Genomic DNA, 12,320 nt, shown 5'->3' with positions numbered 1-12,320 from the left:
AATTAAATATTCTATTCATATATTTATTTTGAATTATTATTTCAAACTATCATTTTGTGTTCCTACATACTTCTCAGATAAATCAGTAGAAAATAGAGCTAAATACCTCATTTCTCGTTAATACTTACATCAATAAATTTAGTTAAAAAATAAATTATGTGTAAAGAAGTGTCGTGAAGCTATTTCAAATCTGATATATGAATTACTTTACATTTCAAAATGTATATAGCAGCAGTGCAGTGGATAGTTTTAAACGGTGAATATCCTATAAGCAGGTTTCACATCGATATTCTCCATTTCAAAACAACAAGACGCAATTATAGCATATCAGTCTCACAATTTTCAAATAACGTTTCAAGAGTTAACAACCTTAAACGATTAATCTTTCAATATAAATCATCAAAGGTCGTTAAACCATGACAGGAACTAAAATGAAAGTTATTCCCATTATGTACTGACAATCTCGATTATTGGTGTTGGGGTAACTTCACTCGAATACAACTCCCTAAATTGAATCCAATGATAACGTCCGAGGTCAAGACAATGCTTCACGAATAGACCTCAATTTCGTCCAACCAGTTCACACTTGCTGTTTAGAAAATTGATTGGCCTTGGGACATCAATCATGCCGAAACCAAATACATTTTTATCCACTATAATCTGATTCAGATTGATTATTGAATAATTTAACATTAAACTAACATTAAACCATATCTTTTCTTTTCTATACATTATATACGTATAAATCCTATAAGATGTTTCCTATAACTAAATACAAATTTGTAACTAAGAATGATGTCCACTAATAAATTGAAATTTAACACAGATTAGAAACAGATTAGGAACGTTCGAGTACCAAATAATTTATTGTCTAATCAGTCAACTTGTTTCGATATTCAAGCTGTGCTTATTCTACGAATTCAGGTGTCCACGAGGACATTCGAAATGGGAAACGATCAAACAACTCCCGAGGCAGATAGATCGTCTACTCTCCTCCGAGATCTCTTAAAAGCCGCAATTCGTCACTAGAAGTGCGGAGGAAACTGTTACAGAAGCAACTGCTACACTCCGAGCTATTTCCTTTTTATGGAGGAGCAAGAAAAAAAAGAAAAAGGACAACGCGCGTAAGTTTTCGGCAGCCAGTCAGCATTCCCGTGGGGTTGTCGAAAAAAAGAGGGAATAAACGAGCGAGCAGGGATAAGAAGCTGATGACGACGCGAACGCACGTATTCGTGGCTTAGGAAATGTCAGGTCAATTCTTGCAGACAGTCAGAGACACGTGTGTCAAATTATGTATGACGTAGTCAAAGGTAGCAGAAATTCGATGCTGTAATTACGATCTATACTGTTCAAAGAGAAATGTTACATTCTCCAAGAATGAATTACATTTAAAAAAAATTATTTTAACGCTTCTATGATTCCAACATATGAATTTGTTATAATACTTATGATAAAGCCATGAAACCCAGTAAACTTATATAATTCAATCCTCGAATAAATATAAATAATTCATTTTATGTTTTCAAAATAGGAAAATGTTACACCAAAGTCGTAAACTTTAGTAAAGATGTAGGTTACAAGGCTTACATAAGTGTAACATGAGATTAATCTTGATTATACCAAATTGTAGCAAATCTACATATGCAAATTAAATCAAAATCTACTTCAGCATCTAATAAACACATATTTAAAGCAAGTTTAAATCAAATTCTCGAATAGTAAAGAAAACCGTACTTCAAGTAACATAATAATTATTTAAAACAATTAATATAGACAAATACCTTCGGATTTCACTCTTGAACATATCTAACGAAAACGTGACGAGATACTTGAACAAAATGATGGCGGCACAATCTACAAGTCTGATGAAGTCCAGTTAACTTCGCACTGAATAACCTGATTCCACACTCCCAAGTTCATAGTGCTAGATCACACTTCTCTCGCCATTCAGTTATTCCAATTAAATGCTGCTTCCTGCGCGACGAATCTCGCGTTTTGTGTATAACAACTCATAAAGACGCATCTTTAGTTTCTCAACTAGCTCTGCAGTACAATTCTGATCAGAATCATATAGCTTCTCGCAATTTCCTCGAATATAACTCATACAATATTTTTGAAGATACATATGTCTATATATTTTAATTATAAAATATTTGAATATATTTTAACCACTTTCACGTACTCAAATATTGTAAGAGAAATAACACTGAACTAATAAAGAATTTTTTTAAAGAAGAGAAGAAGAAAATTTAAGCTACAAATATAAGTTAGAAAGAAGCTAAAATGTACAATTCTTACATTGTTAGGTCATAAATCAATGCTTAACGTTTCTTTTCAAAGATACGTATAGTTTAACGCCGATGAAGGTATTATGTGGGAATGATCACAGACGGCGGGGCGACGTACTAATTGTAAGATCCGAAAGCGGCCGACGAATATATTCGAGACGAGTACTCTGTCGATTGGAGATCGTGCCACCTTTGAAATTTCATCGGGTTCCGGCCGCATGGACCTAGTCAAGCGTGGAAGTATAATTTAGTAATTAAGGACACTGGTGGGAAACTTCAGAACTCTGATCGCCCTAATTTTGAACCGGCGGTATACGTTTCTCAATGATTTTCACTGGGAACGTCGAAAGTTTTTTTTATAGGCACTTAGAAGATTCAAGATCTCCAATTTCATAGAAAATGATCGCATAATTGAATTTATTGATTTAGAACAGATATCGACATTCTTAATTTTTATCAAGATTGCAATAATGTTTTATCTTGTACAATTGAAATGAAGAAAAATTATATCGAAGAAAATTCTTATTAGACGCGAATATTTTCAGTGCTCTTCACGTGAATAACATCAATTAAAAATTATAATACAATATATAAACTTATGTTAAAGAAGGGGATTATGGTAAAAATTCTTCTAGATATATCCATTTACAATATGAATTAGTAGATGACATTAGTTTATATTAATGCGCACATTTGGAAGTTGTTGGAGATATAATAGAATTCCGGCCTCCACACGAACAGCCTCAAGTGTTTAGTCACAGTTGTTGATACTTCGGGACAGATCAAAGAGAAAATATCTACAATTCTACATTTCTAGTAAAGTCCATAATGTATTTTGGATTCTTTTTGATTATATCCATTTCGAAGCTACTCAAGTGAAGAGCGCTGTATGTCGATTGATCGTAAACGAAATATACTTATATTAACCACAAAACGTTTCTCATCGACGGCCGCACTTTCGAATTACGCCATCGATGGTCCGCCCGTGCGCGTACATCAAAACCGAGAGAAAAAGCATAGACCTTTCAGCTTTTATATCACAAATGAAGCGGGTCCGTAATACACGGCGTCATAATCACACGCGCTTATGTAACCTTTAATAAAGAACCTCTGTGAAATTCACCTGAAGTATATTTTCCCTGTTTTTCATTCTGTTTGTTCTTTTACGCTGACGTTACCCTTTGTATGCATTAATTAGAAGCATATTAAATGCACATTAAAGTCTGGGTCGATGCAACAAATAGAGAATGTTGAATATAATGTTCGATGTAGCATATTACCGATGAGAAATGTCGTGTTTATTATGACATTATCTAGTTCTATTATCTATGTTATGTACTAATGTAAATTATACAGAGTGTCAGGGTGTGGTCGGACGAGTGGTGCAATTGAGCGGGAGGGTGGGTGCTAGTTCGAGTGTGGCACCACAGGTAACAATAAGTATAAAAGAACGAATAACATTTTTTTGTTTGACGCTACGTTTGCAAAAAAATCGAGTTTGAAAATTCTATTTAGCACGCGTGCAGTGAATTGTCTCTCCAATTCATCATTCGCTACAAGACCATGATTTCATCTCATTTTCAGATTACAATTCATAACTCGTTAATTAGGTGACCAATGATACATCAACGAGGACGTTACTTTAAACAGTTTATTTAATAATGTTATATAATTGACATTATACAATTGATTGAAAATTGATAAATCTGTTATCAATACATACGTTGCTAAACCTAGAGGCAATACAGTGCGGACATACTGGATAGAATTTTCAAACTCGGTTTTCACGAAAACAAAACGTCAAACAACAATATGCTATATCTTTGTTTCGACGTATTTTTACATTTAGTATCACGTCCTGCTCGGTTATACCACTCATTCGACCATATAGTTAATTGTGTAATAAATTCAATGCATTTACAAACTTCTACTATTGTCGTTTTCATTTATGTACCGCACATTTCTATAAAGAATGTATTCTGGCCTCATTGAAAATGCGATTAACGGAATTCATAGACGTATTTAATAAGCCGGCATAGAGAGATGGAGACAGGTCCCTAAAGAAACGCATATTTGAACCGTTCCATAAGTTAGGACATTAATAAGATCGAAGTAGACAATATGAAACGAATATATATTTCATATATGCTGCATCTTTTTTCTTTATTTTATCATATATTGTACTGTTTCAAAAGAAAGGATCATAATTGACGTAGTATTCCATAATAGACACTTTTACCTTACATACTAAAAGATATAAACGAGAATATAATATACGTTTATGTATGTAATTATGATACGTAACTTCACATGATAGACAATGCTGATACGATATAAGTGGATACACAGCTTGAGATTGTACTATCTGAAGTTCCCGGGTGCAATTGCAACGGAGCGTATCACTGTAATCAAGGAAGAAATGACATAGCCGGCGGCTAGAACAACGAGATTCCTCGAGGGAAAGCTACGAATACGCGGGGGTCACCGCGAGCAGGTATTGTAAAGAAACGAATGGAGCGTGGTATGTCGATAATTTGGCTAATTACGGTTACTCCCGTTTGTTCAGGAATAATAAGCAACGAACCGAACTTTACTTCAAATACATGTTTCTGTCAGTTTCTTAATTTGGAAATCTTTGCCAGAGAAATGGAACGTTTATTTTTTGATCATTGATACTTTTCTCATAAACAAACTTTCAGAATATCAATTTCATTTCATATTCAACTATTTACTTTNGTTTGAAGATGACATATTAAATACAACAAGCTAATAATTCGCTATAAACAAAAATTTAAGCCAAAACAAAACTTATTTAGGTCTGAAACTGTTGGAATCAACCACGCTTAATTTTTAAACGCGTTAAGAGAGAGAACACAAGCATGGGGTGCAGAGAAGCCGAAACTAACAATGAAAATGATCGTTTCTCCAGCGTGCATGTTCTTACGTTAAAAATATTTCCCTCGTAATTTTTCGCGCGATACACTTTACGCGATGCAAATCTCTCGTTGCCTCCTTGTTTCCTTCGCTTTCTTTTTTAGTGTTTTCTCGTTCTCCGCTTGCTTGAGATTATCGTTCTTTTAACGAACAGAACACGTGCGTGTCCGTTGTTGGCCGAGAAAGCAGCATAGTTATTCGCGACCGTTGCTACCGCATCGTAAATAGATTTTCTTCGAACGCAGGGTACAATGTAAAATAATTCTAAAGCGTAGCCAATTATATCATACTCTTGCACCGTATCACCGTAGAATATCATTATTAACGAACAGCCGTTGCACCTTTTATATGTATACATATAAGTCATACACATGTATAATAAATTATATAATAAATCATATAATGAATTATACGTATAAAATCATATACGACAAACCTTACAGAAAATCAGAACGACTGCTCTAGTTCACCTTAAGTTCTAAATGAAATCTCGTTGACAAGAATGCGACGGTTTTTCGCTACAATAAAGAGCATTCAACTAAAAGCGAGATTCGCTTAAGCTGCATTGACACAGTGACATGGCTGTGAACTTATTTTCATATTTATGTCAAAAGGGAATTTATTCACGTGTTTAGTTGTCTGTTTATCAATCTATACATCTTTTAACATTACAAAATAATAATAATTATTATTATTTACTATTGCAGCAAATATGAAAGCGGGGCAGGTAACTAGCATCAATTATCATTAGGTGCTATGCACATTGAACTACGCGATGAAGAATGGAGAATAAATGCGAGACTAAAAACAGTAGAAAATAAAATTGTGCTAACATGAAGGGATCGCGGTCGGGAAAAGATTGTTTAATTCATGAAGAAGATTCATGAATGAATAATTGTAAATACGGAGATTAAAAGCCGGGGATTAAAATAGCAGATTTTCCTGAACAGTTCGATATGAAATATTCTGTATCAAATATTAAAACAACGTACAAGTATCTATTTCAAGTAAAATGTATTTATTATAATATGTTACTATAATATAGAATAGTCTTAATAGAAAGAATATGTCTTTTATTCAACACGAACCATAGCATATGGATGTAGTGAATGATTTCAAGGTGTTACGTGCATCCAATGATAACGAATGGACCATGTTCGCTACCCGGTTCAACGAGAAATATCACGGGAGGTCGCGGTCTACAGGATTCGAAAATGTTTTCCTTTGTTTAGTCACTCGTGCGTTTCTCCATTAAGGAAATAGTCTAACTACAATGGCATTCAAAAGTTCGCTGCGTATGGATACACAGACGCCAGCTGTGTTCTTTACTGATTGTGAGAGCAGAAACGAAGTTTTAGATACGAGTGTACAGTTCGAATCTACCGCCTGCATTTCTCTAATTGATAATTCTATCAATTTGCACTTTCACCAAAGCCGAAGGAAAAAGACGTAGATAACTTAACTACGTTGCATCGATCTGCTTTATCCAGAAATACTAAGTGTATAATCGTCCAATCACAGCGCGTGGAAAATTGTAATGATAACAAATTAAACATTAATAATTTAGTGGACGTGAATTCATTTTAAGTTGAGCATGATTGCTCCTCGCGAACGTCCTTGATTTCGTTTACCCTGGTTCTCCTTTTTTCCCTCTGCAGTGTCAAGACTTTTGATTTACACGCTCGCGTACAAGCATATTCTGCATAATTAGGGTGAAAGATGCAACACGGTTGTTCACGTTGATACGTATTTATGTACGTACCTATCTGTTTGCACGCAAAAATACACGAGGTCGTTGAAATCACTGGCGTTACTTCACAACTGTGTGATGTCGGAAGAGGTATAATTACACATGCATCAAGAAACGAAACACGCGCGCGGTCGTTGCATGTAGTTCGCCGCTATTAAACTTTTGATTACATTTTTGCGAATGAGAGCCACCGAGAAACGATGCGACGGAGAGACATTCGCGATATCGCGGCTCGGTGGTAATAAAGAAAAACAACCGATGTCGCTCACTACATTCAACTGAATTATCAAATAAAAACGTGCACGGTGATAATAATACTGAATGCTCGCGGAAAAATAAACTGCACTTGTTTTTTAAAAAAACTTTGAATTGTGCCGATTCACAATTCAATCGAATTTGTATCATCTTTACTTATACAAGTGATACAAGAAACTTCCATTGCTTTCTATAAAACAAACTGCATTTAATTTGTACAACAAATTCGAATTATAATAACTCAACATATTTAATTTAAGATAGCAAGAATCAAATATGATATGAAACTTGTGTTGTTCGCAATATTTGTCAAGCTACACAACCCACCATATTATTAACGTAACCACCGCTGATTTATTACTACTAACCTGTGGACGTTATCTATCATCGTTTAATATTATATTAGAACTGCACCTACTTATCTTCTACTCTTAGTTTCTCCTTTTCTGTTCCTACCTATCTCTCTTCTTATATTCTCTCTATTCACTTTGTTATCTTTGTTACCCTTCTTTCTTTCAGTACACTGTGCAATAAAATGAACTGCACTTGCTTTGTACAGAGAGTTCGAATTGTACCAATTCTCAAGTAACTACATGATTTTATAAGAAACTTGGAAAAGACATAAAAGTGTTCAAATAAATTCACCCTTCCATTTATCTTCCAACATGATTCTGAAAAATTGGACGAAGTTTTTCTTAATACCCAACCCTCTGTCCGAGAAATATAACGGCGACAATACTTTGCACGCGTGCTTACGACGTCGAGAGCTCGCAGATAAGCGCACCCTCCCTTCAGGTGACCCGTACCACCATCACTACCACCCTGAAAAATTCCTTATCTGACGTACTCACCGATCACGTAGCTATACCCGTCCAACGTGAGCACACACTTGCGTGTGTTGGATGAACTCGGAATTCCTGGCACCAGCCGGCGAGAAATTCGCTTACCGGGACTGCAAGGAGTACCGCCGGTAGCGCTGGCACCACCGCCGACGGTACTCGCGGCGCCCGGGTCCGAGTGGCACTTGTGCACCGGGTCTTTGCTTTGTCTAGACATTATCGTACTCTCCCTCGCGGCCACTTGTTCCTCGGTTCTCCTCCAGCGGAAGCCGGAAGAAAACCTACTTCCGCGCCATGCCCACGTACTTAGCCACGCGACAATTCTCTTTTCCCTCCTATTATCGCGGCCAACTTTTCATCATCGTCCCGACACCCCAGCCACGTATGTTCGACACTCATTGTTGCCGTTTACACGCACTCACCTACGATATTCCAACTTCACAGAGTTTCGAGTAAAGATGCAATGCGCGACTGTTATCACGCTTGCTACTACAATTTCGAAATACGAAATGCACTCACTACCATCTGTTTCCCGTAGTTAACTGGTTCCATCGGTCGAAATTAGTTTGATAAAATGAAACAATAAATCACAGTTTTAATCGCGATTAAACCATGAAATTACGTTTTAATTAGGCTGTTTCTCATTTTTCCTTAAAGTTCGTGCGTCGAAGGATTAGTCGACCGTGAACGACGCGATATCCCGCGGATTTCGATCGTAACACGATCGCGATTGTTAAGTTGACTAGCGTTTCGATACAGGAAGGTGGGTAGGGCTCCTCTTAACGGAGCAATTGTTTGATAATGGATTTCCTCTCGTTTTCGAGCGTACCCGGCGTATGTCAAGTAATTTGTTCAACGTCCCTGAAGAGACTCGAGCGCAACCCTTCGGGCTTGTTGCGTGTCTCGCCTCGATTTTAGACCGGATTACCACGTTTCGCGCGTCATTTCCTTTGATTTCGGTACTTTCTTCCTGTCCTCAAAGAATTGAAATTCTCTTAATTCGCATAAATAATCTATCCTTCTTCAAAACAATTCTACGATTGTAATTTTCGTTTTTTATTACAAACTTTCCCGTGATCCCAGCGAGCCTATTTTCAGCAAAGAGATTCACTCGTTAAACTGATATCGTCGTGTTGGCTAAACTGTCCCGGAGGTTTGATCAACTTTAATGACAATCAGTACATCCGGTGCTTCTCGGTGAACTTGTTTATCTTGCGGAATTGCTTTCGTTCTCGCTGATTTCCAGGGTTGGGATTGCCAGCATCGTGATCGCTCGTTCTCTCTCCTTCATACGCGAAACTTTCTCGAGACGCGAGCGCCACGTCCGGTGCAAGCCCGTTTGTCTCGAGGATTCTTTAAATTACACCAGATCGCCCGTAGAGCAAATCGTCGCCACACCGATTGGTAAATCCAATCAACGATGCGAGGTCTGCTTACTTCCTCCAGCATAGAGTTTCAGCCCCGTAGAAAATCGACAATCCTCGATTTCATAACTGAACCGCGTGCTTACATTTTTTCCTTCGAATACGATATTTCACAAAGTTTCGATTAGCTCGCAGTTGCGTCGAGTCGTTGATCTAAAATTTATCGACCTGTGGATTCTCGGCACCGACGTGGTGCTACGTTCTCGTTACGAGGGCCATCGACGTCGCCTTTCAACGGCTTTCGAGCAAATCCGGTGGTTCCCGCGCGATGAGAACGCATTGAACGTTATTCGGTCGACCGAACAAATAGAACAACTTCGTTATTTCCCTGTTTTATCCGAGCCCGTGCATGCGGCTCGATAAGGTTTCCGGCGTGCCGCGGCGAGGCGGCGGCGGGACAAAAATTTATGCCAGGAACACTGACCTCGGCTGCTGCTTAACCGCGCGACCCGAAATAGGGATCCTCCGTCGCGGCCAATTCTCGTTCGCCCGAAATCTTTCACGTCACGTACGCGTCCGAAATTTCTGGCAAATACGTGTAGCCTCTAAGAATACGTTATGCGTCACGCGACCTCCGGCCCCTACTCATCCCCTAATTGCCAGAAGGGTTACGTGCGATAGCCAGCCATCCTGAAGATGATTATCATCCACGTTTCGATATTACCGTTTTAAATGGCCGATTCTAATCACGGACATATTAGGATCGTTAACCGTAGAAACGAAAGGCGTTGATGTCTTAGCGGTTTCTCTTGATGGATGTTCCTTGCGGAAACCGTTCGCGCTGATTGATCACTTCCAAACGGTCGCACGTGCTTGTTGCAACGCTTCTACCCAGAAAAGGTTCCCAACTCCTTTCTTTTTTATCATCGCACTCACCTTTCCTTCTTCGAAATTCTTGTTGGTTGTTTTCGAAAAACACGAATCCCCAGTACGGATGGTCTTCACGCGAACCTCTCAAACTCGATCGTGGGAGTTACAACGAGCGAATAGTTCCACCGAATTAATTCGACTGGAAGGGAACCCGATAGTTCAATTACCTCTTCTCGTTCTTTACGGGAGCGTTTACAACGTCCGCGCCCGTTTACGTGCATGCACGGACACGGAAGGATCGCGTCGAGCAAGGGTTGCCTGTATCCCGCGATCGATTCGCGTTACCATAACATTAAATTCAGTTTGCCCGCTTGTGCACCGGCGCGCCGGCAGCCTCGCGAAGCCGGCACGCGCACGGCCTGCTCTTCTCCATCGGCTGTTCGATCGATGGACGATCATCGGGATCCATGCGTTGTTACATTCGCACAGGTGTCATTTAACACTTGTAAGGAAAGCTTGGTTACGCAAGTTTCGCCGGTTGCTAGCTCGATAATATTTATTTATACTTTATCCCAGATTATCAACTTGTTCTTTATCCGCTGTATTCACGCTTCGATCGACCGTTTCCTCCCCGGAGTTGCACTTTATTTATTAATAACCGATCCAGTATTACACCTTCCACTGTTTCAGTTCGAAAATTCACCGACCGTGGCGAGACAAGAGGCTTAATGTCACCGATTTATTCCTGCTCTCGATAATATGCCGCCAATCCGTCTGATAACGTCCCTTGCTCACGGAAAATCTAACCGAGCTGCTTGTCACTGTTCCTTCCTCAACTGCTGTTTAGATATTCATAAAACGATCGGCGTATGGAAAATTCAACGGCCGTATCTTGTTCGCAAGTTTTCTTTCAAATCTAACCTTTATATCGCGCCGATAAATAATTTACCGAAAAGTTTTGATCTGATAATCCTTCGAGCAACGAATACTCGCAAAGCGCAAGCACTCGATCCGTCTTCGTTTATCGCGCGCCGAAGCAACGGTTCGACGATCTCCGTTCAAACTTCCCTGCGGAGCCTCTGCACATTGCGATCGAAAACACGCGAAACTGCGAACCGGCGAAAGAGGCGCGAGTGGAATAACCGCGTGCTTGGTCCGACATCACGCGGCGGTCTCGTGCGAACGGCCTCAGAGGGGAGAAACCTGTGATCACGCGAACCGAGCCAACGAATGCGGTACGGAAGCGGGACGGAGACGAGAAACGTGTCCGAGATCGACGACACGCGAAAACCACGCGGAAACCGAATCGCACATGCGATCCAAGCCGCGGTACCGCTACAACTGAACCATTCGAAACCTCCACCTCCCGCCGAGCCCCCTCCTCGTTCTACGCGTCGCGACTCGACCCCTCCGAACTCTCCGCCCTCTCGCTCCCTCTCTTACGATCGCCTATCTTTCTCTCTCTTTCAATATCCTCTCCTTCACCCTGTCTCACACCTTTTTCCCCGCTATTCTCTCTCACCTTCCCTTCTATCCTGTCGTGTCGCGTCGATTACTCTTTCTCTGTCTCTCTCCTTTTACTGCCTCTTTTTCGTGACGATATCCTCGTCGTTGATTTTGTGTCATTGGGTTTCGTCGCTTCCACCTCGTAAGTGGTATTCGCCTCCGGGTAAGCATCAGAGCGTACTTTCAGAAACGTGGAAGGGACCATCTGCCCTACGGCTACAGAACGACTTTCGTCGTGGGATGTTTGGCCGAGGGGGTGATTGTTTTGCGGGCGTAGATCAAGCGAGAACATAAGTGAATTTGCAGATATAGAGGATTATGCGTCTAACAGTAGGTAGATGCTCCATAACTGGATTTACACATTTGTATTATAATCTAAACTAAATTATAGACAAAAACAGTATGAATAAGCTTCAGCAATAGTCAATAGTTTTCTTATCACACGCCATGCTTATCCGAAAACGTTCTATCGCGGGGGGAACATCATAAGCTAGACGACAGTCTATTCTGACAA

At 39.6% G+C, this 12,320-nt stretch overlaps 1 protein-coding gene across 5 annotated transcripts in view; it reads right to left on the bottom strand.

Annotated features, from left to right (window-relative positions):
* LOC108628838 (calcium/calmodulin-dependent 3',5'-cyclic nucleotide phosphodiesterase 1) overlaps positions 1–12,320 on the bottom strand; it is a 141,698-nt gene that overhangs the window by 72,299 nt on the left and 57,079 nt on the right. For 2 of the 5 annotated variants that reach the window (XM_018031035.2, XM_018031036.2), the window contains exon 1: positions 8,079–11,609. The exons of 1 other annotated variant lie outside the window; for it this stretch is intronic. In XM_018031035.2, coding sequence (XP_017886524.1) covers positions 8,079–8,283 — 205 coding nt within the window. In that variant the 5' untranslated portion in view covers positions 8,284–11,609. Of the gene's footprint in view, positions 1–8,078; positions 11,612–12,320 lie in introns of those variants that run through there. 2 more of the 5 variants (XM_018031032.2, XM_018031033.2) reach the window with 2 other exon arrangements.

This window comes from Ceratina calcarata, unplaced genomic scaffold (genome assembly GCF_001652005.2).
Source record: "Ceratina calcarata isolate Rehan_Ccalc_2016 unplaced genomic scaffold, ASM165200v1 scaffold541.2, whole genome shotgun sequence".
Taxonomy (NCBI): Eukaryota; Metazoa; Arthropoda; class Insecta; order Hymenoptera; family Apidae; genus Ceratina; species Ceratina calcarata.
Note: the sequence above shows the minus strand (reverse complement) of the source record. Positions and strands in the feature narration are given on the sequence as shown.